The following is a 27,287-nucleotide window of genomic DNA, read 5'->3' as shown; positions in this document are numbered from 1 at the left end:
CCGTGAGTCACGTCAGGCAGACTGTAGCCTGTCTGTCCGGGATGAGCTGCCCTCTGTTGTAGCTCCTCCCGGCTAGCCTCTGAAGATCACGTTTACGTAGAAAGCCAGACCAAGTCAGACTCAGTCCAAGTCGAACAAGCCTAATGTCTAATTGAGTGTCCCAGTGATGCTACTTCCGTTTGCCTCCATGGGACCTATCTTTCAAAAAAAATTTAACGCCAGTCTATTCGCGAAAAAGAAATTATTTTCTGGTCCCGGTTGACTTGTGCCTTGAATTACCCATATGATGTTTGTCAATTTTAAAGACAATTTTTCATGTAAAGACATTTGCAGTTTGTTTCATAACTATTGAATTACAACATTGTGAAAGATCGTAATTCCAACGACTACAAACCCATCAGTCGCGCTAGTGACGTTAGCTCATTCACAGCCACAGATTGTACAAGCCTACAAGCAACAGGTCTTAATTGGGCTTTCCTTGCCGATGAAAATACCATGAGTCAGAGGATTAAACACATCAGGTAAGTTGTATTCGTCCATAGACTGTACATTAGATACTGTTAAGTGACATAGCAGGCAGCAAGATGCAACCGTTAACTAGCATAATAGCTAATCTTATCGTTGAATTAAGTTGGTGACGTACATCGTTCAAGACGAGAGATGCAGTCCACTGAGCGGATTCGCACAAAACCAACATAACTTTTGAAGTCTATCGAACAACAGTACTTTCTTGACGTGAAAAATTATCTTTTAAATTCACACACATCATATGTGAAATTTGTGGCACAATTCAAACTGGACCAAAAAATAATTGTTTCTCTTTGAAAGATAGGTCCCTTGTAGCGGAAGTAAAACGGAAGTCACTGGGACACTATAAGGGGAGAACTGCCACTTTCGGAAAACTTCCGGTTCCTGAACTGGTTGCAGTTCCTTCTGTGGTTCCACATGAGGGCGCTCGTCCACGAGTGCAGAATGCATGGAGGTCTATGGAGCTGTACCCTTCAAAATCCACTTTTCTTGGGATATAATTTTTTTTTCAAGTAATTTGAGTATTGCATTCGAAAGGGGAGGCAAAGAAAATACACTTGGTTGAGTATTATATTTTTTAAAGTCACTTAATTGTTCTAAAAAGCCTTTCAAATGTGTCAATGACGTCATTCATTAGCACAATGCTAGCGTGTTATGTGCAACAACGACCCAACCTGTAAGAAATCAAAAGGACATAAGTACTCGTTCATTCAACTTTTGACCTATAACCCATGTTAAAGTTATACAAACTACAATCAAATCTGAGATTTGTCAATGACAATCAGGTTAAAGAGACCAATATAGCTGTCTAGCTCCATTGACTCCCATTCATTCTGTACTCATGGCGATCGCCCCCAGTGGAACTCTGGTGGAACTGCATCCAAAATTCGGTACAATGGGACTTAATACGGAGTGGCAAGGCTCTCCGTAGACGGGCTCTGCTCTACACACAGAAGTTAACCGGAAATTCTATTGTGCACGTAGGCAATTAAGTAGGGATGGACTGGGACAAAAAATTGGCCCTGGCAAATTTGTCCGAAGCGGCCCTCAAATTGGCCTGGCACACCTAATTAAATACAACATCCTTGCATTACCCTTAAATATGCGTATCTTTTGAACTAAGTGTTGTGGAGCACTGAAAGTGGACAAATGTAGGCCTCACTTATTAGCTCTCTGACTTACTGGTGATCAGAGGTAGCCATGAAGCAAATAATCTCTATATTCAAGTATAAAAAGGCCTACAAGCAATTCCATTTCAATAACCTGGCAGCTTCGAAAATCTAAGGCTGAACGTTCATAACATATTCTGTTTAGGTTACTATGTTATAGTAGCTTAGGTTAGTAGACCTAGTTCATAAAACAGAGTAGGCAAACCTTTTCTAAATCGTCATAAGCCGACGACATAGGCTACTGTTGTTTAACTAACCCAACTCCACACGTCGTTCTCTGTTTACAGTAGGCTACATTACGCGTCATTTCACTCAGTGGCCACACGCACAGCAATGGTGGTAGTTCACTGTGATAAACATTAAAATTATAGCCTGACAACCCAGACTAGGCAATGACATATTTGCTGCCGCTAAGGTGCGTCTAGATTTCTAGGCTATTAAAATTAGCTTTGAATTTAATCAAAAAGATGTAGCCTTATAGCCTATGATCTCTCTGTAGACAATAGCCTAATGAAAACTAAAAAGACCTATCTGTCTGTGCCCTGGCTACAGTACATGCACTCCTATTGAATTTTCAGAACCAAGGAGAGAAATTAGAAAACTGTGTTACAGCTCTGTCTGCTATTTACACCCATTCTTCTTGATACATAATGAATAAATATGAAAATGTATCAAATGTTTATCAGTACATTAGACTACTTTGCAAATTGCTAAACCATATAATAGCCTGTCCCACCATCATCATTGAAATAGCATAATGCTAGAATTTAAATCCAAAAAAAAAAAAAAAAAGTCCAGCTCAGGTTCAGATGATTAAAGCTTTATAGGCTAGGGAATAGGAAATTATTTTGATATAATTTGCATGTAGCCTATGTATTCTCTATTGGGTTGTAATCAAAATTAAGTTTTAAGTAAAGTTAACACGTTTTCTGAAAATGTTGTGTTTTAAAAATGTGCCCTTTTTTTAAATTTGAGCCCCTGCCCCTTCAAAGGTCTCTGCACGCCCCTGCTGTTATTATATTGTTACTGCTACTACATTGCACATATGTACATGTAGTTCATATTACATACATATGTATTCTGTTCTTATAAGGTAACTGCAAATACACTGCACATATTTATATTCTTGTCCTGCCTATGCACCACCTATCTATACTTTGTACATCACATTGCACTTTTCTGCTCTTTTGCACTTCTGGTTAGACACAAACTGCATTTTGTTGTCTTTGTACTCGTACTCTGCACAATGACAATACAGTTGAATCTAATCTAATCTTATCTAATCTAAGAGCTAAATTATCCACAGGTTGTGGGAGGCATTACTATAATTTATAGCATAAGCCTATCCAGTTACCACTATAGGGCAACTGAAACAACACAAAATAAACAAAATCCTGTTGCTGGCATATCTTACATAGGCAGCGTTGCAGAACTGTTTGTATTTACATAGTTGGTTAAATATGGCAAACAACTCATCTATATTATATTTTACCACGTCTGCTCGTGGACCACTTGGGATAGCTTGCGGACCATCAGTGGTCCCCGGACCACACTTTGAGAAATATGGTTCTACAATCTTTTAGCGTTCTTTATCAAAGAAACCCTTCTGAGATATAGGGCCCTATTTTTGCCCTAGAGCATGGCGGAAAATGGGTTATTTTCTTGGCGCAACATTTAAATTGTCTAAAAATCGCTATTGTACACTACCTAAAATGCATTACACCACTGACCAAGAGAATCCTCGACAGGAGTCCATGGCGGATCCGGCCCGCCAAGCACTTTAATCCGGCCCGCCGAGCGTTTAGTTAGGTTATCAGACTGCTCGCTATTTTTTTCCTACGATAGAGACGACGTTAGCTAGCTTTACTGCAAACTGCTTTTCACTTTTCTTAGAGAACGTTTACGATGTCAATGTCAAAAGATGATACATAGAGATGATATCTCCTTTACAGCAGATCTAACTTGAACGTTATGCCACTCCATTTAATTGGGAACGCGTCTGAGCACTCAAGAGCGGGCGAGAGAGTGGCAGGTTCCGGCTGGCTTATCATTGTTGATAATTGATATTTCCTTCTTATAAGAAACTTTTCAAAGGAAATCATGAAAGCAACAGTAGTTCCCACTACTGACCATTTAACTGTCAGAGGGCACAGCCGGCACAGCACCACTACTGTAGCCATTTGAAGCAATTCATATTTTGAAACAAACAAAATTACTTTTGATACTAAATGATAGGCTATAAAAAACATATTTTTGGGGTGTGTTGTTATTTCATTAAAAGGAAAAAACTAAAAAATACACAAAAAATGATAAAACAAAAAATGCGGTTACTTAACACTTAAATGGATGGAGGGCTCAGCCCTGGCGTGTCAATGCATACATCAAATTTTACCCATCAAGATATTAAGGAAGTGGTTCACCACTACCAACTCGAAATACACTTTTTGGTTACAGGTCATGTAGTACACAGACACTGTGCTGTACCACGCTCAGTCCCTCAGCTTAGACTGAACTTGAAGAAAAACCTGCAACTGATTCGGGTGGCGATCGTTTAGGGCTCCACCTGAACCCCCTCACAAAGAGGGCCACTCTTACCTGTAAAGGGTAGCAAGTATTCTGGGAGTCCTACATGCTATTTTCCTCGGCGAGCATTAGATTTGATTTGCTTTTAGAGAATCTGGGGGATGATCTCTGCAGCAGTGATAGTGTTCCCACATAGTCTCTTCAGAGCCAGATCTCTGCAGCTCTGTCTGACTGCCTCAAACCTGCATCCATGGGAAAAACGGGCATATTAAGATTCAACATGTGATGTCTGCAAGCTCTGCCCCCATGACCGGGTAGCAGGATGCATGTACAAGAGCTTTCCTTGGGCAGTGTAGAACACTTGTGTCAATAGATACCTCCCAGACAGGCTGGGGAGCAGTTTGGGAAGGCAGAACCATGAGCAGTCTCTACAAACCAAGCTTTGTGCGGACGGACGGCTCTGCTGCTATGTACCATATCGACCACAAAGGGAGACTAAAAGGCTTAGCTTGGCCTCTAAGTTACATAGAAACCTCTGCTTTGGAAATTTCCAAGCAGTTTATGTGCCAGAAGCTCTGCATCTCGAATTCCAGTCAAGCTGTCATCTGGCCTGGCTCTCCTCAGCCAGAGTTAAAGGAGAAGTTCGGTGTGATATTGACCTAAAGTGTGTTGAAACATGATACCGAGTATGAATTTTTGTCTTATAGCTCATCTCGACTTGTCCCCTGCACTCCGAAATTTGATGCTAGTTAGCCGATGCTACCAACAGGTTTTCAATGGGGGTGCCTCGGGCATCGGGGTAGCCATGCAAATAAATCACTGTTTTACACCATTTACGAGGCTCAAAGTAGCTCCACTCTTCATTTGTAGACTTCTGAGGGTCCTGACATTTAAAACGAGACATTGAGAACTTTGAAAAAGCACTGGTAGTTTATTTACAAGATGATGTATACAGACAGTACCTTCAGGAAGTTTACCGTTCGCCGCCATCTTGAATTTAGTCACGATAAGTCGAGCAACGAGTACGAACGTACGTAGCAGCAACTGGAATCTATGCATTTCCACAGAATTATTTTTGTGTTATACAGTATTTGGGGGGAAAACATTGCATTTTCAGAAATAGCCGTTCTTGTTTTTGTATTATTCTTGAACACTGACGTGGCCCACCAATCAGATGATGTTGGCTGAAGTGGCCCCCAGCTCATTTGAGTTTGAGACCCCTGTTGTATAGGCTACTGTTGAAGCTTCCACATTGGTGTTATTGTTGCACAATTGGCACTACCTGCATCCACCTGGAGCAATTTCAACATGCAGGCTATTTCGATTAATTTTGATGCGCTCTGAGCCAAAATGGGAGGGGTGGAGCCCGACAAGAACTGTTATTGGATCAGTCCAGTGTCATTATGGAAAATTAATCAATGGGCCGCTGACTGTCCTTGCTTTGGGCCGATCGTTGACCAAACAAATTAAATTAGGCTACAGTCTATCGCCCCACCGGGAAAACGACCGGTATGCCATTATATCAGTAATGTTCATGTATGCACTTTTGTCATGATTTATGAATAATGCCTATTGTGAATTGTGTCGCGATGGTTTGTCATTGTAAAAAATGGGTCACTGGGAAAAAAGTTTGGAAAACACTGTTGTAGTGTAACGGTGCGGCTGCCTGTTATGGCTACAGTTAATTTCACACAGAACGGACAATGTGATTTACAAACACACGTTATTTGCACACACAAACACGAACGGCATCCAACATGGTTGTAACGGCAACTGTAAAACACAAACGGAAACGTAACGATATTAGTTAACCCTCTAGGCGCCACGGTCGACTTTAGTCGACAAGATGCGGTACTGAATAAAACGGCCGATTTAGTCAAATAGGGTGTCGAAAAAAGGGCAGGCTTTAAACAAAACTTTCTAGCTACAGCGCATTGAATCAGTGCGTGAAATACCAGAGCTAGTGTGCGTGTGAGCCACTTTGTCAGAGCAATATTGTCAACGTCAGCGAGTATTTGCATTAGATTATCGTCTAATGGCATCAAAAAAGTTTACCCGTAATGAAGTGTTGGGTCTTCTATTCGCGGACCCTGATTCTGAAGGGGAATATCTGCCTTCAGAAAATGACGGTGATTCGTTTAGTGAGGCTTCAGATGCGTCCCTGCCTTGCAATGATGCAGCTGGACAAAGTGAGAGTTTACTCCATAGTTTAGCTTACACCAAGCACAAACGTTGAATCGTTTGCCCAATGTCACTGGTGGGAATAATGTTTCACGGGTTCGGAGTGTTCATCGGGAAGTTAGCAGGGTGTTAGTGGTGTGGGGAACGAGGCTGGAGGTAGCCTAATGTCCATAGCGCTAGCTTCTGTCTTCTGAACGTGTGCCTCTCTGCAATCGCGGCGACAGTAACGTGGTGGAGCCTTTGTCTAATGCCACTGGGTATGTTAGACGAGGTCGAAGTGCTCATAGGACAGTTAGGCTTTACACATAGCCAAGGCTACCGTCGGTGTATTTTAATAGTAGCCTAGTCTAATAAGCTACACCAGCTTGCCTTTAAGAGGGGAAATTCAATTGTATAGCCTATAACATTAGCTGAGTCACATATTTGGCCATATGGTGTTTATCATAGGCTACATCACGAAACCAAATGTAACATCTGCATTTTTGTAACAAAGGCGAACACTTTAACAGGGGGAATTAATTGGGCGGGCATGAATCATTGTGCTGAACGGTATTTGTCAATGAGCAGAAACACACACGACATTCAAACTATTGATAAGATGTACTGGTCTGTATCTATAGGCTAACATTGGACAAATAAATGACACTGACTCGCCATATCCTGACTCAGGAAAAAAAACATTTTCTTGCTTTGCCGCAAACTCAGCAATGAAATCATAGGCCAGTTTGCAGGTAGCCTAACGTCTTTTTCATAGAAGGGAGAGCCCAGTCTCTCCTGTGACATGGAGGTGCGCAAATAGTTTTTAATAGCCTGTTCAACTTCGAAAAGCTTCGTTCACCCGATGCCAGTCACTGATCGCAATTTCAAAGTTCGGAAAGCTTCATCTTTTTAAGTTTTAAGTGCAGTGGCCCCTATCTGCCCCCTTTGGAATTATATCTCGAGCCTATTATAAGGTCCAGTGCGTTATGTCCTGGGATTCGGATGTGCTCAAAAAGAAAAGAAAAAACACTTTTTTGTAGATGGTTATGAGGAGCAATGTGAGAGAGAAATTTGATGATCATTGATCGTTGTTTTGGGACGTTAAGCCTTTTCCATAGGCGTCAGTGAAGGAGATTGAAGAATGACCATTTTTTTATACGAAAATATTTCTTAACTACAAAAACTCAGTGTCTAAAAACTCAGTGTCATTCAGACTCAACCCTCTTGTTGTTTTATTATCTTTTTCGTTGTCGTTTGAACGTTGGCAAGCATGTTGCGGTTGCAATTTAAGTGAAATTTCTACAGTAGGCCTACAACATGCTGTTAGGCTGGGCTACTGTCAATGTACTTGTACAGGTAAATGTTCAACAATTGCTGGTGTACAGGTTATATAATCAATTAGCTAAATCATTTGTCCAGCTGTCCAAAAAATTTCGTGCTACATTCAAACGCAAAAGGTGCTTTGATATATTTTTCGTTTGAACGTCGGCAAGCAGGCATGCTTTGGTTGCAATGAATGAGGATAATTGCTTTTTTTATGACTCGCTCCAGTCTCAACAGCACGTACTTTTTCCACACGCTAAGTTCTACAGTAACACACATAGGCCTATCCCCTCTCGCTTTCTCTCTCTCCATCCCTGCACACGGTGCTTTCTTAAAGGAGCTGCACCATTTTACAACAATTGCATCTACATTTTCATATTAGAATGTTTTGTCAAGTGTAAGCTTAAACTACCGTGATCAATTTAAGTTCCCGTGTCCCCGCTGCATCATGGAAGCAGTAAGTCAGTCGCATCAAAAATAGTAGTGGCACCCAAGTGACACCTTGTGGTTGTTTGTGTCAACTGCAGATTGTGCCATTTCTGCTGAGAAAATGGGGTGCGTGATTCACGAAGGAACCCGTCCAAACTTAACAGGGACCCACTGTATGTGTTCTTTTTTGTGTGTTCATGTCCTTGTGATGTGTGTGTTTTTGTCAGCTAAGAAAAAAACATCAACAAAAACAACAAAAAGAAAACAAATACTAACATTGTCTCTTGTCTTGTCTCGTCATCTCACTCCTGATCTGTGCCTTGCCGTGGCAAGTGAGCTTTTGAACTAAACAGGTCTTGTCTACTTGTGTTTGTGTGTCATCTGAATAATATATATGTGCCCCATACATGGAATCAGAGTGCCTACTGTATGTAGTAAATGGAAAATCTCTACAGCAAAAGGCCCGCTACATGCATTTGGTTTGTTTCTGCCATTTATTAGTAATGATTTACATAGTTTGTTTACTACTTAGTATTTACCTGAGCATTCAGTATTGTGCAATATAGCATACAGAAGGTGAGGGATATTTTGGGGGGAAAGAAGTGGTGCATTTTATCATTCAAACATGCGACTTTTCATGAAAATTCTATAATCCAAGATTGCCGCCACCATATGACGTCATAATATGCAAATTAGATATAAACATTTAATCCCTACATAAACTTTGGGTCATCCTTAATATTTCTCTAATTTACAGAAAGTCTCTATCTCTTATCACTTTTAAGATATAGCCTTTTGAAATGAAGATGTCAAAAACATTTCGAAAAAAAACCTCTGGCGCCTAAAGGGCTAAGAGCCTCACTTTCAGGGTGGCCGACAAGGTTGAAGAAACACGGACATTTAGCAAATACTTCATTATAACGGACAATAGCAAAACTCACCGAGTTGCATGTTTAATTCCTGGTCTGTGGCCGACGCAAAGACCCGATGGAAAGTCGAAAGGACCCTTTTAAGTTTGTGGAGTGTGACGTTGTGGACGTGCGGAGGTCAAGTTTAAGTATAAGTATAAGTATATATACTCTTTTGATCCCGTGAGGGAAATTTGGTCTCTGCATTTATCCCAATCCGTGAATTAGTGAAACACACTCGGCACACAGTGAACACACAGTGAGGTGAAGCACACACTAATCCCGGCGCAGTGAGCTGCCTGCAACAACAGCGGCGCTCGGGGAGCAGTGAGGGGTTAGGTGCCTTGCTCAACGGCACTTCAGCCGTGCCTACTTGTCGGGTTCGAACCGGCAACCTTCCGGTTACAAGTCCAAAGCGCTAACCAGTAGGCTACGGCTGCCCCCAAGTTTACGGGACGAGAGGGGTGTTTGGGGGCTTTCTGTAATTTATGCTATGTATTGTGTTTGATTTAAAACTATTGTTTTGGTTTTTCTTTTTTTCTCCCGATTTCTCCTGACTGGCATGTCACATATAGGCAAAACTGGTGGCAGATCATTGTAGCCTATGTGACATTGATGCTGAGAGAGGCCGTAAGCTCTCTGCAACATGAATTTAGTGAGGTAATGGCTCAATCACAAGAAGTCAGTCTGCAAGAGGCACATCCGCTTAAAAAAACATTAAATAAACATTTACAAAATAAAACATTTTCCCCATTATTTCCCAAAAAACTTGAAAGGGTCTTGATCGAATTTTCCGGAAAACCTGTATCTGGGGATTAATCCCTACAACTCTGTAGTTATGTAGGCTAATGGTACTGTATTAATGCTAACATTACTGTAAGTGCTAGCCACTGACATTATTAAATTTATATTGAGTTTTTGGGAAAATGTCGGTAACACTTTACTTGACAGTAAGAGTGACATAAGAGTGACATGACACTGTCATGACACATGAAACCTAACCCTAATCCTAACCTCTAACCCTAATCCTATAACCCCAACCCTAACTCTAAACCTAACCCTAATCCTAACCCTAACTTGTTATGACAAAAACCGAATGTCTTATGCAGCCCTTCCCACTTAATCTACTAAACCCCTCTTCTACTGCACTTTTTACCCCCCCCCCTCATAAATGCACAAATAGGCTGACACCAGACTTAATTTCACTGCATTTCTTACTTCCAGTAACTATATGCATGTGACAATAAACTTCCTTGTATCCTTATAACAGAAGCGTTATGTCATAAACGTTTATGACTTGTTTATGACGCGTTCATGACGGTGTCATGTCACTCTTATGTCGACACTGTCAAGTAAAGTGTAACCAAAATGTCTAAATGCCATTTGTTTTAATCTGATTAGGTTAAGGTACCCAATTTATTTTAACTGTATTTAACCTGTAAGAGGTTTATTATGTTTGAAGGAACACTTTACTTGACGGGTGAGTTCATAACACATTCATAGCAGCGGTCATAAACTGCACATAAAGCATTCATGACTGTTTCATGAGACATGACTCAACATTCATACCAAACCTTTCATGAATGTGGAAGACAGAACGACGACAACTTGTCAAAATAAAAGCAAGTATCACAAAGCAGCATTGCCGTTTTTGTTCCAAACCTCTTACCTGATCACGTCACATCTGAGTCAATGGGCTACTCCAGTGCCAAAAAAGACAACACATGGTCAAGCATATATTTTATATTTCATAAAAATGTATTTGTTTTATGATGTAACCTTTGCAGATGATTTCTCATCTTTTGCTACTGGGAATGTCCAACCATTCCAGGTTACATAAATATGGGTCAGCTGAATGTAGGCTAGTTTACCACCCAGTGTTAAACTCAGTGATTACGAATACTTCACAACTTGTATAATAAAGTGACATTTGATGTAGACTTCATAAGATATTCATGAAATATTTACAAAGGCTGGAGAGATTAAATCAATGGTATCCAGGTTACACAAATAAAAGTTGTCGTCGTTCTGTCTTCCACATTCATGAAAGGTTTGTTATGAATGTTGAGTCATGTCTCATGAAACAGTCATGAATGCTTTATGTGCAGTTTATGACAGCTGCTATGAATGTGTTATGAACTCACCCGTCAAGTAAAGTGTTACTAGTGCTGGGCGGTATGCCCAAAAATGTATATCACGGTATTTTTCAAAATTCTTACGGTTTCACAGTATATGACGGTATTTTTTTCCATGCATAATCAGATGTTCACAGCATTTTCTACAAGTTGGGAGAGGAATTGCTGCATTGAGTAAGGATGGTCTATTTTACGGTCATGATGTAGAATAACTCCACACTGACTAGTGGTAATGCAGTTTTGCATGGCCCCAGAAAATGATGCTGTTTACAAAGAGCCACTCATGATTCTAATGAAGAATCTAATCAGAATGCAAAGACAATTGCAGTCAAAATACAGAACTTTTACTGTGCAAATTTCACAAACATTTTGTATAAAACCAATACAAAAAGTAGTGCAACTTGCAATAATTATACTTTTTTGAAAATTATACAATTTAAAATAAAACCTCTCTGCTAATATGCTTACTCTGTCAAATAGGCCTATCAGAAACATGCCTTATTGTTATTGTGTGGTTTACATGACGTTAGTGGTAGGCTAAAGTTAACTTCATGTGGATGTGGATGTCTTGTTAGCCTACCATGAGCTTCGGTTCGGTTCGCTAGGCAAAACATTAAGAAAAAAGTTTGTTTTGGTTCACTGATGACAGTCAGGATCATTTCTAACTAGCCAGCTAGTATTGCTCAGTGCATGTCTATAACATGCTTTACTTGCTACCTGGATAATTTCAGCAAATATTCTTAAGGTGAGATGAATGATAAGAACATTAAACTTCACTGTGTTCGGTGGGTTGCTAACTAACATCACCTACTAGCCAGCTAGTTACAGCTGTTAAACAATCTCAATAGAATTTTTGTGACGGTAAATCCAGAAAGGGTTAAAGCGGAGCTAGTAATCAAGGATCTTTGGTAAATCCCTTTCAATGCAGTATCCCTTAACGTTTTTTCTTAACTAAAAAAACAATTTAAGGTATTCTGTGCAACACCCTTAAATAAACCCCTTACCTAAGGAGAAATTAAGCCTTAAGGGTCATACTTCAGGGGAAAAACTTAAGGTGTTTTGTGTTTACCCTCACTATGCCTCGCATTGGCACCATGCGTGCGTGTGAAGAAAGTCCTGTCTGAAACACTGTCACGCGGCGCAGCGTTCCAAGCGTTGTGTAATCAAATACACCGGTATGGCGGTATATTAAAAATTCATATCATAACGAAAATATACACCGGTATACGGTGTGAACCGGTATGTTCTGTTGCTTGAGATTAGATTTAGAGAGATGGAATACACTTCCTATTTCTTGGCTTGGCTTGCCCGTGTGGCTGTTTTAAAGATGAATATTCTCACTAGACTGCTTTATCTCATTCAGATGATTTCAGTTATCTTTCCACATTAAACCATTAATATTTGAATGGGTGGTACAGCTCCTTTATATAGGCTCTCATCCTCAGAGGGTGGACTTGACCTCCCTGACATTCGAAAATACCAACTTGGTGCACACTTCTACTGGATGCATAAATACCCTACATCCCTATGGTTAGACATAGAGGGCTCCATGTCCAAGGTGCCTCTTGTTAACTTGCTGTTTATAAGGAAACCAAAATCTTTAATTAATATATGCCAACATCCTTTACAGTTTGTACTGTTAAGGCATGGCATATTGTTAGAAAATTAGAGGGTAAAAGTAAATTTACATCCATCTTTACACCAATATGTGACAACTCTGATTTAATGGATGTCCTTCAGTCAGTTGTCTGAGAGATATGATATTCAGAAAAAAAGAGTTGGGTTACACTTTACTTGACAGTGTCGACATAAGAGTGACATGACACTGTCATGAACGTGTCATAAACAAGTCATAAACGTTTATGACATAACGCTTCTGTTATTAAGTGACATTCGGTTTTTGTCATAACAAGTTAGGGTTAGGTTTAGAGTTATGGTTAGAGTTTAGGATTAGGGTTAGGTTTCATGTGTCATGACAGTGTCATGTGTTCATGACAGTGTCATGTCACTCTTATGTCGATACTGTCAAGTCAAGTGTTACCAAAGAGTTTTACCGTTATCTACAAATAAAAGACTTCATGTATAACTAGAAAATGTAATTTCGAGGAAATTACCAGTGCATGAAAATGCAAAACTGTATATTAACATAAAATACAAAACAAACTATTTGGAAACAGTTGTGGGCAGAGGAAACAGTTGGCTGGAGTCATAGTTGATAACAACTGACAGTTGAAATGGCTGAACAGTTGAGTAGTTCAAATAATTAAATTATTTAATAGTGAATTATTGTAGTGAGGACATTTATTTTGAAACAGTTGTGGGCAGAGGAAATAGTTCAACAGAATCTGTAGTCTTAAGAGAGCCAGATTGTATGCTTAAAGCCTGAGATAGATAGTTTAAAAGTTGAATGGTGAATAGTTTGAAGAGGATGAATGGATAGAAAGGTGGATGGAATGTGCCTTATATCCTTGTAGAATGGAGAGACACAGAGAGAGTTGGCCTAGTTGAGCAGAAAGCAGTTGATACAGGTGCAATCAGTTTAACTGGCCCTTTGATGGGTCCTAGTTAAGCAGCTGGAAGTTGATACAGGTGCAAATCAAGTTAATTAGCCCATTGTGATGTCATAGTGCCAATGCAAAGTCTATGGGGAAAAATAAGCTTGTTTTTTTATTAATATCTCAAAAAGTCTAATGTTTACAAAAGTGAAAAATACATTCCCTAAGTGTCCTTTTCAAGACCTACATTACGTAAGGGATAATGTATTGTCCGCCGGTAATTATCAGAAAATAAGTCCCGACAGGGAGAACAGAACCCTGACGCGCAGCGGAGGGGTTTTGCTTCGACCTGAAGGGACTTATTTTCTGATAATTACCGGCGGACAATACATTATCCCGCTTATTACACGGCTACTTGCCAAAACGAGAAAAGAAACCTAACACAATGAATCTTTAAAAAATGATTTTGCTACCGTTTCGTGTCTTCCGCTGACAAAATAAATAGTTCGCCACACAGATAGAACTTGACAGTTTCAGGTGTTGCGTGGCAACGTCTTACTAGCTTACTTTCCCTTTCAATGAAATTCCATTGCAATAAGCGAACGGAATTCTTGCGGAGGGATATGAAAGACGTTGCCATTGACAGCGGTGATTATATTTTTTGCCGGTGATTTATATAAATTTAACATAGGCCCGAACGTTGGGAAGGCCCATTCATGTGAATGGAACTTTCTGCAGCACTCTGAAGAGCCGTGTAATAAAAAGTTTGAACGAAGTTTCTACGTTAAACGGTTAAAGCTGAATTAGACGCAGAAATTTGGTGGGAAGAATAAGAAGAAGAAGAATAAGACTTCGGATAACAGAACAGTGCATTTCCATGCACTGTAATAATATTATACATGAAGTATTTTATTTGTAGATAACGGTAAAACTCTTTGGGTATGGGTATGGACTATTGTTTCACTGTAGTGCATGTTTCTGTAACATTGTGGACATATTAATGGTGTATATTTTAATTCTTTGCTCATGTTAGGCTTTTGATAATTATATATTTGACAATAATAATTATGTATATATTGTGTAGATATATTTGAGGGATGTGAACTATTCAGTTGTCTTAAATGGGTATTTATGGGAATATTGGATATTGGCATTTAAAAAATTATGACTTTAAGAACAACTGGTCATGTGACTAGAAGGCACACCTGAAAGCTCAGACTATACCTAAGTGAACCTGAGGATGCTGTATGCGAAGTGCGTTGTTCGCACTTTGTTGAATAAAATAGAGTAAAGTCAATAGTGTGCGGTAGGATGTTGTTATTATTGCTATCGGAGATTAATAGGATTTTATCTAAGAATCTGCTATGTGAACCACAATGCATGTTGCTTGGAATATCAATTGACTTTATTGTTGATAAATATGAACAGAAACTGTACAAAATGTTAACTTTCTGTGCTAGAAAATAAATGTATTGTCTTGAACTGTATAACAGATAGAGCTCCCTCTAGAGTAAAGTGGCATAATGTTGTAGAATATGTATCTCTTGACTACTTGACATGTGTGCTACATGATAAAGACATCTTTCATAGAATATGGGAGCCTTTTATGTCATACATAGGACTGAATATTGCAACCATATTTACACAAGGATTTACATAAGATTGGAATGTGTGGGGTGTGTAACTTTTTGTGTCTATATAATTTCTAGGTCACCTGTTGGGGAAAAAAATATTATTTTTTTTCGCTGTTTGTTATTATATCTGTAAGCTGTTAAAATCAATAAACATATTGTTTTAAAACAAATGAAAGTAAACTAAGTGTAAGACGTTGTTTTGTCATTCCCTACGAGTTAAAATACTAGGTGAGTGCATCTATGCATTTGGGGTATACTCTGCTCGTCACACACACGTTTTAGCAAAGCAGGCTTTAGTCAGTGCGCTCACTCGTTATCAAAATACATGCTGTTTCATTTTGCGCTCCTTGCTCTTAAAGGGAATGCCAGATTCTCATTGGTTTAATGGATGTTACGCCCAAAACACACCCTTGACTAATTAAGAAACATTAGAACAACCCTTCTGAACTACTGTACATGCCTGGTGCAGAGACCATTTTCACCGATGTCAAGATAGCAAATTTCAATCCAACGCCTTAAATTACCATGCACATCACACTTCTGACTTTGCACTTAGATTGTTAAAATAGAGCCCTATATCTTTGTAATAACAAACATCTGTCTAATAAGTTCCCTAGAATATGTAAAGCCAGGACATGTACTGAGAGGTTTTGCAATAACTGGATTGCCATACAGAGAGATGGTAACAGGCATGCAAAGGTTGTATAATAAAAAAGGCAGAGCTTATCACTGTCATACCTCTCTTTTCTCTTTCATCTGAGCTCTGCACATTTGAACTTTGTGACAAGAAAATTGAGTGAAGTCATCAGGGGTGGGTAGTAACGTATTATAAGTAAAGCATATGAGTAAAAAAAGTATTTTTTTCCAGGAACGGCATCTTTCCATATTCCTTTTTCAAAACTGTACTTCTACTCTTACTCAAATTGTTAAGCCAGTAATCTACTCTTTACTCCTTTACTCCACTACATTTTTAATTGCCTTTCGTTAGGTGAACAAGTTTATTATCGTCCTGTCAGCTACTGCATCTTCTGGTGAGACTGCCAGAGTTGCAACGAGACGATAGGATGACAAGAGACATTCACCTATATTCATTTCTGGCCAGGACAAGATTAGATTAGATTAGATTAGATTAGATTAGATTAGATTTAACTTTATTGTCATTGTGCAGAGTACAAGTACAGAGACAACGAAATGCAGTTTGTGTCTAACCAGAAGTGCAAAAAAGCAGAAAAAGTGCATTGTGATATACAAAGTAGGTAGTGCATAGACAGGACAAAATATATAGTGCAGTGTAAACAGTAGTATACAGTTGTTTTCAGAAAGTGGCTTAGAGTGGTATAAATTAAATATAAGTATGTGCAGTGTATTAGCACTAACCTTAAAAGAGCAGAATGAATATGGCTATATTGTATGAAAAACATGTACAGATATGTGCAATGTGGTGGCAGTACCATTATAGTAGTAGTAAGAACAATATAGATACAGTATGCAGTGTATTAACAGAATATATTACAAAAAACTGAATAATATGGATATTTAGTATAAACCATATAAACAGATATGTACAGTATGTACAGTTATGTGCAGTGTGGTAACAGTACCATTGTGCAGAGACAGTACATTATAATAATAACTAGATGTACCGCATAGCGGTACAAAATATGACCGCCGCTCAGTCCTGTACATCCATTCCGCGAAAATAAATCACACTTCAATTTGTCTCCATCTTTTACTCCATCCCCCACTCTTGAAACTTTTGTGTATGCTTGTTTGGCATGCCTGAGTGTGTGTGTGCGGCTGCACAGAAAGTAGCCTACTTGTGCTGAAAAGGTGAATAGATTGTAGAATAGCCAAAGAAGATGTAGCATTGTTATAAAACCTTTAAAATCTCTAAACAATCACAAGTAGGGCAGGTCATCACAGTTCATCCATTGCAACTGGATTGATGAAAGGTCACTTACACCTGTAGGCTACATTGTATTTGGGAAAAGCAAAAGGTATCAGCATAATGTTATTTATTTATTTATTTATTTATTTATTTTTTATGTATTTATAAACAAAAACATCTCTGTCAGTTCCATGCCGTTTTCAACAGCTATCAAAAACAAAGGTCATTTTTGGATGGATGGATTTTTTGTGAATATTTCTTCTTCTACATAAGATTTTAGTCATCTTTAGTTCATGTAATACTTTATTGTCAATGCACAAATTAAGTAACAGTAGTCTGAAACGTTATTGTTAATGCACAAATTAAGTAACAGTAGTCTGAAACAAAATGCTGTTTTACATCTAACCAGTGGTGCAAATAACTGACATGTCCAAATGGGCCTTGATGAAATGCGTCGCTAGACTGTTCATACACATTTTAACGGGCCAAAGTTGAAGAGCTTTTGTCCGTTATTGTTCGTGCAAATATAGGCCGATTCATGTTCCCTTGCATTGTGTAACTGAGGTCCATGGCTAGTCTGGCTTTCATCAGACCAAGCTCAATCTTTTAAGAAATCAAAAAATAAATAGCGGGCAGATCAGGCTGGGTTCACCCAGCCTAGTCCATAGGCACCCGATATTGTTTAATTTTCAGATTGAGATATACACGCTCTGGCTATTCTAAATGCAAAAATGCATTAGGGAGTTATGACAAAACTGTAACTAACAAACTAGATCCTAATAGAAAGCTGTTAGCTTCCCTAAGCTACAGGTAGGATTATAAGGTAGGCCTATTTACAACATAAATTGTCAATAGGTTATGCTGGCGACACAAATAAAATCTCCTTTGGAAACCAATGGCTTACGACTTACAGTATCAAGCGGACTTAAACTGCCATATCGTGGCGAAAAGTTGTAATAACATTCACGCAGTTCCATGAGTCAAGGAAAGCGCGAATGAAGTAGCCTCTTCTAAATGGGACCCACTACACAGTAGCTTAAGGTGTGTTGCTAAAGCAGCCATAATGAAATGAAGGTGTCATTGTTTGGATACTTCACACACACGTGCTTTTTAATTTCACAGACTACAACTACCAAGCTGGAATCAAAGCACATCGATTCCCCTCTCACACCCTGCACGCACTTAAAACAAAATAAACAGGCGTCTCAGTCTCACGCATGTATAGGCAAAACTGTATCAGACCGGTGTAACGTTGGTAAATCTTCCATTGCACAGAATGATTTTGTAGCACGTGCAATAAATGACAGTCGAAAGATACAAACAGTGCTGCTATCAATTTGCTTGGTATAACCGCATTTATAGTTTTCTACAAATGCAATCAATCAAATGGGCCTCCATCACTCAACCAACGCTAACGGTAACATTACCTAGGTCCTTATTGATATTACAAGATTAACGTACCTGCAGTAAAAAACAAGCATGTCAGATAAACATCCTCACTTCATCCTCACTTACACTTCATGTGAACATCGTCCTGTCCTTATTAGATGTTCGCTGCGGTAAATTACAGTCCTTGTAGGAAGTGTCCATTATTTTTTCAACCCACTTTTAACTTCCAAAAAAATTACGTCTCACTGCAACGATGCGCCATCTAGTGGACAAACGACTACTTATCGCCAATACTGAAAATGCAGCCATGATGATGATGATGAATATTTTGGCTTTCTTTTGATCCTATTGAATTTGTAATTATGTATCGGCCGTTCTAATACCGATAGTATGTGGGTGCCTGTGTGTGTGCATGTTTATATGTGTGCACCGCCATTTACAGGCCAATGAGTGTACAGTCACTAAATGTACACATAACCTAATTTTTTTAGCCCCCCCCATGGATGAAATTCTACGAAACTTGGCATACCCCCAGACCCCCAGAGAATGCCAGGTCAATCATACACATAAAATTTGGTGCAGTTCTGAACATCTTAACTGAAGATATGGGCGATTAAAGCAGAATAATATTGCATTTTCATTTTTGACCGGGGGGGTCAAAAATGAGTGATTATGAGCCAGGTTGATGTGGGCCCTTGAGACCAACATACCATAAAAGATTCACAGAGAACTGTGTCTGCCCTACCCTCCTTTCGGGGGGTCCAGTCCAGCGGGGGGGCTGCAGATGAAAACGAAAAATGACGGTTCCATGCTATCCATGTGGGGGTACATGCCCACCAAGTTTTGTGTACCCCGGTCCCGGGAATCCTTGTTGGTGTACGTCACTAAATGTACACATAAATTATTTTATTGTAAGGCCCCCCATGAACGAAAGTACACAAAACTTGGCATGCATTCAGAGGGTGTCATAATGATCCTACACTTTTAATTTCGTGCAGTTTTGACCTTGTCAGCCAGAGATATTGAGATGAAAACACCTAATTTTTTGCTTTTTAATTTTTAACTAGGTGGCGCTATACATGAAATAAGTGGTAATGGGATGGGTTGACATGCCCCCTTAAGACCAACATACAAAAAAAAGGTGGACCTCCTAGGCCCTACGGTTCTCGAGATATTCACAGAAAACTGTCTCCGGCCACCTACAGGCCAGTTGGTGTATAGTAACATAAATTAATTTATTGTGTGGCCCCCCATAAACGGAATTCCACAAAACTTGGCGTGCATACAGAGGGTGTCATAATGATCCTACACTTCCAATTTCGTGCAGTTTTGATTATGTTAGGTCACAGATACCTTCAATTACACCACCTCATTTTTACTTTTTTGTGTTTAACTAGGTGGCGCTATACATGAAATGAGTGGTTATGGAATGGGTTGACATGGCCCCTTGAGATCAACATACAAAAAAAAAATGGTCCTCCTAAACCCTACGGTTTTCGAGATATTCACAGAAAACTGTGTCTGCCCTACCCTCCTTTCGGGGGGTCCAATTCAGCGGGGGGGCTACAGATCAAAACGAAAAACGATGGTTCCATGCTATCCATGTGGGGTTACATGTCCACCAAGTTTCGTGTACCCCGGTCTTTCAGTGTCCCGGGAATCATTGACGGAAATTTGGGCATGCGAAAAAGAAAGAAAGAAAAAAAAAAAAAATCTGACTAAACCTATATGACCGCCGCTTCGCTGCGCGGCGGTCATAATAAGGCTCAGTCAGAGCGTTTTAAGACCAGCGAAAAATGTGTTCTGGAACCGTTGTTGTTTGGAATCTTAGTGCTATGTAGTGAACAAGCCTGCATTTCCACCATTTTGAACGGAACTAAGGATGCGTCAACAATGGGTGTTGTATGCATAAACAAAAGTTAATGAGATGCTTAAACAGAAGAATGATATGACAGCTGTCCCCAGAAATTAACTGTGTAAAATGCTAGTTAACGTCTGCAGTGCAGTGCTAGTAGTTAGTTTTGTTTACTCATGGCAACAGTTGATATAGAAAACTCATGCTTTAAGCTTTTTCCTCTCTGAACGGTAGAATGACACGCCCACTCCGGTTTGCTGGAAAAATTAACTATTTTTTGGCTCCAGCTCCTAACCAAAGCGCCACGTTCTGAACCGTTTTCTGTTCAGTATCAGTGCCTCTAAACACTATTGGGTGATTCATCATTTTTGTTTAGTTGTATAGTGTTTATCCATATTGTCAGTGTAGGAGTAACATGCATGCTAAGTTCTTTGAAATTCAAATATCATCGGTGATGTCTGATAAAAGAATACCAATATGCTGCTAGTGAATGTGATGCAGTATTTGCAATTTACAGGCCATCATTAACAGTACCATCACTCCCAACATGACCTTCACCAAAACATCTCAGAAGTTTGGCCAATGGGCTGACAGCCGAGCCAATACAGTCTACGGCCTTGGCTTCTCCTCAGAGAGTCAATTGGTTAAGGTGAGTGTGGGAAAGTATTATAGGATCACTGATTCTTGGTTGAAATTGATTGATTTTTCACAGTAAGTGTCAATCTATTGATCAAATAAATACATAAATATCATTTCAAAAACTATTTCAAATATAGCTGCAAGCAGCAATGAGGGGGCCAAGCAGTGAGATCAGCAGGCCAGATTAACCATGTAAGTCAATGCCGTTGCATCAGACATATAGCCTTAAGCAGTCACAGCAAGTCCCATGCCATACAACCCAAGATTGGCTGAGTTACAAGGTCAAGTTTCACATCAAAACATAACTGATTTTGTGGGGCTGAACCAGGGCTGAGTGTCGACGCCCCCTCCCCCAGCCAGCCCACCGCCGCAACCGCCCCTGCCCATCCCACCCCGTCCCACCCTTGCACGCACACATTAGAATGAACTAGATGGAACTTGCTGTCATCAGTTTCACATCAAAAATAAAAGATTGACTGAGATATGATCACACTTGCTGTGATTTAAACATAGAGGTCAACAATTGACGTCATAGGGTGTGTTGACCTCGGCTTGGCCCAAGGATTCCAATGATACCTCATTTTGCCATTCGGGTCAACAGGTCAAAAGTTACGTCCGTAAACACAAGTCCAACTTTGGCCTGTTGGTGGCGCTAGAGCGCTTGAGGTGCCGGCATGAAACTTGGTGAAATGAATTATTGGACTGTCCCCAATTAGTGTGCAAAATTGTATAACTTTTTACCAGACGTTTCTATGGGCTGCCATTGACTTCCATTGCAAAATAATGTGCATCAGCAACTACTGGCCAAAATGCATTTTTGTCAATTACGGTGCCCCCTAGAGGTCAAATGTCACCAAATTTCTTGAGCGTCATCCCGATGGGGTCTGAGGTACATGTACTAAATTTGGTTTTGATACATGAAAGCGTTGCTGAGATATGAAATCACTTCCTGTTTGGCGGCTTCTCCTCAAATTTCGATTGGCTGGTACAGGTCAATGCTTCTGTCAATTGTTCCAGAAAGCAATGCACTCATCAGGCATGGTCTGAAGATAGTCTCTACCAATTTTGGTGAAGAACAGATGAAATTTGTGACCTGCGAAAACTTGTACGTGTTTTTGATTAAATCCAATATGGCGGCCGAATCAATTACGATGACATCACAAGTTGGCTTGGGTCGGCCTAAGGACCTCCAACAGTATTAACAGACACCACTAGTGCATTTTAATTCTAAACACAACTGCAGCTACAGGCCAAAAGGCATGTTTCTTAATTACAGCGCCCCCTAGAGGTCAAAGGTCACCAGATTTTTTGAGCGTCCCCCTGATTGGGTCCTGAGTCCATGTACTAAGTTTGGTTATGATAGATCAATGGGTTGCTGAGATATGAGCTCACTTCCTGTTTGGCGGCTTCGCCGCAAATTTCGATTGGCTGTTACGCGCGAACGGTTTTAGTTCCGAAGACAAAAAGCAATGCATTAATGAGGCATGGTCTGTAGATGATATCTATGAAGTTTGGTGTCGATCGGACAAAATGTGTGACCTCTGATACGTTTTAAGTGATTTTGATGAAATCCAAAATGGCGGAAAATCCATCATGGCGGAAAATGACGTCATAGGGTGCGTTGAACTCGGATTGGTCCAAGGATTCCAACGGTACCTCATTTTTGACAATCGGGTCAACGGGTCAGAAGTTACGTGCGTGAACGCAAGTCCAACTTTGGCCTGTTGGTGGCGCTAGAGCGCGGGAGGTGCCGACATGAAACTTGGTGACGTGAATCATTGGACTGTCTCCAATCAGTGTGCCAAATTTCACAACTTTTTGCCAGACGGTTCTATGGGCTGCCATAGACTTCCATGGCGGAATAATAATAATAATAAGAAAACTAACAAACACAATGGGTGCCTTCGCAGCTTCGCTGCTTGGCCCCCAATTACTTTTCTTTTTTTCTTAATTTGTTTTTATTTTTTGATTTAATGACACATCTCAAAAGAATTGAAACATTTATTGAAGTATATATAGAAAAACAGATTGAATGTCTACCTCACCGCATTATTCACAGAACAATCACAAAAGGCCTGTTTTGAATACTACAATCAAAGTCCTTTTAGGCAAGTCCCTCCACTCGGCGGCCATATTTCAACGCATTTTGAGCACTTATCGGGCATCTATTGTGGGCAGAATTGCGTATGCGCAAGGCTCGATGACACCAACCTGACTCCAGATTACAACACATGATTGGCACGATGTATTTACAACATACCACATGATTGGCATGATGTATTCACATGTCTTTTGTTGGTTGAAGGGGCGGAATATGTGTAGACGACTACCATGTTTGCGTTACGAACTAACCCTATACATTTCTATGGGAGATTCTTTGAGTGCTGTATATGGCAGTCTATCCTTCAATCTAATTTTCAATTCATCCTTCAATTTGAAATTATGCAAGATTGAAATAATGTTTAAAAATAAATTGGGTATTGCTTTAGAATAACATGTGCTTATTATGTATTAACAGTGCATAATAAGCAGTTAGCAATTCATTACTAACAGTTAGTTAACTGTTGTTATCCTTTAATAACATTAACTAACGGTTAGCATGCAGATTTTTAAGTTACTTACAAGCATATTTGTTAACAGTTAACATGCAGCTTGTAAGTGTTAACAAGCAGCTTGTTAATGCTTGTTAATGGTGTATGAGACAAAGAGGTGGATAACTAATACGCTTATAAGACCTTTCTTACCTATTTGTAGTACATTTTGCAGCCCCCCAATCTAAAGCAAGGACCATGTAGCCTATTCTACAAGCCCAACCTTCTATCTCTATATATCTACTGCATCTATCTAGTTTGTTTAAGCTGTGAGAAATGCACCTTCAAAATTGCTGCAGCGAGCAGGAATTGAACCCCGGTCTCCTGTGGCAAAGAGTGAAGTGCTACTGACTGAGCCACGTTCCAGTTATGCCTTTTACAAATATGTTTCTGATAAAAAAAAAAGTGGCGTTTAATTTCCATAATCTTTGTTCAGTGAACAGTCAGTTTGTCAGCAGTCTAAAGATATTATCAGAGGGGGTTAATCAAGGATCTTTGATATTATGCCAGCTTTGTTTATAGTTTGGTTACATAGCAACCGAGAGTTAAAGACGACAAGTGGGTGTGTTCAGAGAATGTCTAATAAGGGGAGAACTGCCACTCTCGGAAAACTTCCGGTTTCTGAACTGGTTGCAGTTCCTTCTGTGGTTCCACATGAGGGCGCTCGTCCACGAGTGCAGAATGCATGGAGGTCTATGGAGCTGTACCCCTCAAAATCCACTTTTCTCGGGATATCATTTTTTTCCAAGTCATTTGAATATTGTATTCGAAAGGGGAGGCAAAGAAAATACACTTGGTGGAGTATTATATTATATTATAACACATTGTTCTTAAAAGACTTTCAAACGTGTCAATGACGTCGCTCATTAGCACAATGCTAGCGTGTTATGGGCAACAACGACCCAACCTGTAAGAAAACAAAAGGACATAAGTACTCGTTCATTCAACTTTTGACCTATAACCCATGTTGAAGTTATACAAACTACAATCAAATCTGAGATTTGTCAACGACAATCAGGTGAAAGAGACAAATTTAGCCGTCTAGCTTCATTGACTCCCATTTATTCTGCACTCATGGCGATCGCCCCCAGTGGAAATCTGGTGGAACTGCAACCAAAATTCGGTACAATGGGACTTAATACGGAGTGGCCAGGCTCTCCGTAGGCGAGCTCTGGTGCGTTCAATGTCGCAAACATAGGCGAATGTTCGCGATCGATTTGAAACCTTTGCCTTGAACAGAGGCGAACATTTGTGGTCTGTTGCTGCATCAATGTCAATGGGAGACTTGTGGAATTTTACCAAAAATTGGTCATTATGTCTCTCTGGATTTGTTGAGGGTTTTTGGGGGAAATTTGTAAACAAAATAACTTAATATCAGACCATGCTACTGTCAGTTACTGTCCAGTTGCTAGCGAGTTAGCTAGCCGTCTATCTAAGGTAACATTTTAAATGGAGAAGTGTAATTTCTTTAAAATGACAACTAGATGAATAACATTACTGACATTAGTTAAAGTGGATAGTTTATACTCAAGTGAACTTGCTAAGTGAACAGTATATTAAGTTTAAGCAAAGCTCCCAACTGCTAGTCACTTGTCAGCGCATAGCTGTGAACAAAATGAACAATTTCATCAATACTGTTACAGTAAAGTAGCCTAGTTTAGCTCAGTTAGTAGCAAATCACTCTATGACTCAGGAGACCAGGGTTCAATTCCTGCTCACTGCAGCAATTTTGAAGGTGCATTTCGCACAGCTAAACCAAGCTAGATAGATAGATGCAGTAGAGATAGAAGGTTGGGCTTGTGGAGCTATAGGCTACATGGTCCTCGCTTTAGATTGGGAGGCTGCAAAATTTACTACAAATAAATAAGAAAGGTCTTATAAGCGTATTAGTTATCCACCTCTTTGTCTTATACAACATTAACAAGCATTAACAAGCTGCTTGTTAACACTTACAAGCTGCATATTAGCTGTTAACAAATATGCTTGTAAGTCACTTAAAAGGCTGCTTATTAACACTTACAAGCGGCATGTTAACCGTTAGTTAATGTTATTAAAGGATAACAACAGTTAACTAACTGTTAGTAATAAATTGTTAACTGCTTATTATGCACTGTTAATACCTAATAAGCACATGTTATTCTAAAGCGTTACCATAAATTGAATGTATGTATTTAATTATTATGACCGGCGCTTTCTTCAGGATATTTTTTTTTACAAGACGATTTATACAGACAGTACCTTAAGGAATTTTACCGTTCAACGCCATCTTGAATTTAGTCACGATAAGTTGAGCGACGAGTATGAACGAACAGGTATGATAAGGGATCAGATTCCAAAAATAATTCAGTGGAAATGCATGGATTCAGTTGCTTCCAGTAGCAGCAACTGGAATCCATGCATTTCCACGGAATTATTTTTGGAATCTGATCTAACTAGCGCCAGATTTCTGAGTGCAGGGGACAAGCCGAGGTGAGCTATAAGACATACATTCACACTCGGTATCATGTTTCAACACACTTTAGGTCAAAATCACACCAGAATTATCCTTTAAGCGCTTCTTATGCGTTATGGTTTGTATAGGATTGTTTATTTTCATTAGGCTGTTGATTGACATTGTTGTTTTTATTTATATTCTCCTTAATCTAGTCTGACCATGCTATTTTTATTGTTTTTATATTATTGATTGAATAATAAACATTTTGTTTATTATTGCTATTTTCCTTCATTTTCATGTTCCTTGTTAGATTTAAGTATTATATTGTTTACACACACACACACACACACACACACACACACAAGCAAACACACACACACATACACAATACAGACACACAGAGAAGCACACATACACAGATGCAAACACACAGATGCACACACTCATTTACATACACAAAAGTTGCAAGAGTAGGGGAAGGAGTAGCAGATGGAGACAAATTGAGTGATTTATTTTTCTTGAGAGAATGTGCAGGACTGGGTGGCAGTCATATTTTGTCACATCTAGTTGATGCATTTATTGACCAATAGATTGACACATACAATTAAATGAAATACAATGAAAGATTGATCAATATAATTAAAAATATGTGATAAAAAAAAATCCTCCATACTATCCCAATGACTGAGTATGTTTCATAGTTTGCAGAAAAATTTGCAGAGTTTAAGGAGGCCGCACGTCTGGCGAAAGAGAAGTCCCAAGAGAAGATGGAACTGGCTACCACTCCTTCCCAAATAACTCTTCCCTCTCCCACACAGGTTTATACATCTTTTAAACTTGTCCTCTTTGTACATTCAGTTAATGTGGTGTATCATGGCAGTTCCAGTAGCAGTAGCACTGCCAATGCGAAATTGTAGGGGAACACTGCTATTGGTCATTATGTCAGAATGCATACAGTATGTGATAGACTCACTCTGCAGATGACTTATTCTACCAGGGGTGAATGCTTTGCTAATGGGTCTGGGTGACCTGCGTGACCACAGTGAGCATCAGTCCTCTGAAGGAGAACACAAGACGTTAACCCTTTCTTCCTCATTAGCTGCGTTTACCTGTTACATGAACCCTAAATAAGTTGATTGGTGCTTAATCTGCATTTACACAAGCATTAAAGGGCCGTTCTGTAACTC

The 27,287-nt window shown here is 39.5% G+C and overlaps 1 protein-coding gene across 6 annotated transcripts in view; it reads left to right on the top strand.

Moving 5' to 3' along the window:
* Nucleotides 1–27,287, top strand: part of LOC121680982 (homer protein homolog 1) — a 170,170-nt gene that overhangs the window by 117,681 nt on the left and 25,202 nt on the right. For 5 of the 6 annotated variants that reach the window (XM_042060583.1, XM_042060582.1, XM_042060581.1 and 2 more), the window contains 2 exons: nucleotides 20,954–21,085; nucleotides 26,802–26,918. In XM_042060583.1, coding sequence (XP_041916517.1) covers nucleotides 20,954–21,085; nucleotides 26,802–26,918 — 249 coding nt within the window. The remainder of the gene's footprint in view (nucleotides 1–20,953; nucleotides 21,086–26,801; nucleotides 26,919–27,287) is intronic. The other variant, XM_042060584.1, reaches the window with a different exon arrangement.

This window comes from Alosa sapidissima, chromosome 13 (genome assembly GCF_018492685.1).
Source record: "Alosa sapidissima isolate fAloSap1 chromosome 13, fAloSap1.pri, whole genome shotgun sequence".
NCBI lineage: Eukaryota > Metazoa > Chordata > Actinopteri > Clupeiformes > Clupeidae > Alosa > Alosa sapidissima.
Note: the sequence above shows the minus strand (reverse complement) of the source record. Positions and strands in the feature narration are given on the sequence as shown.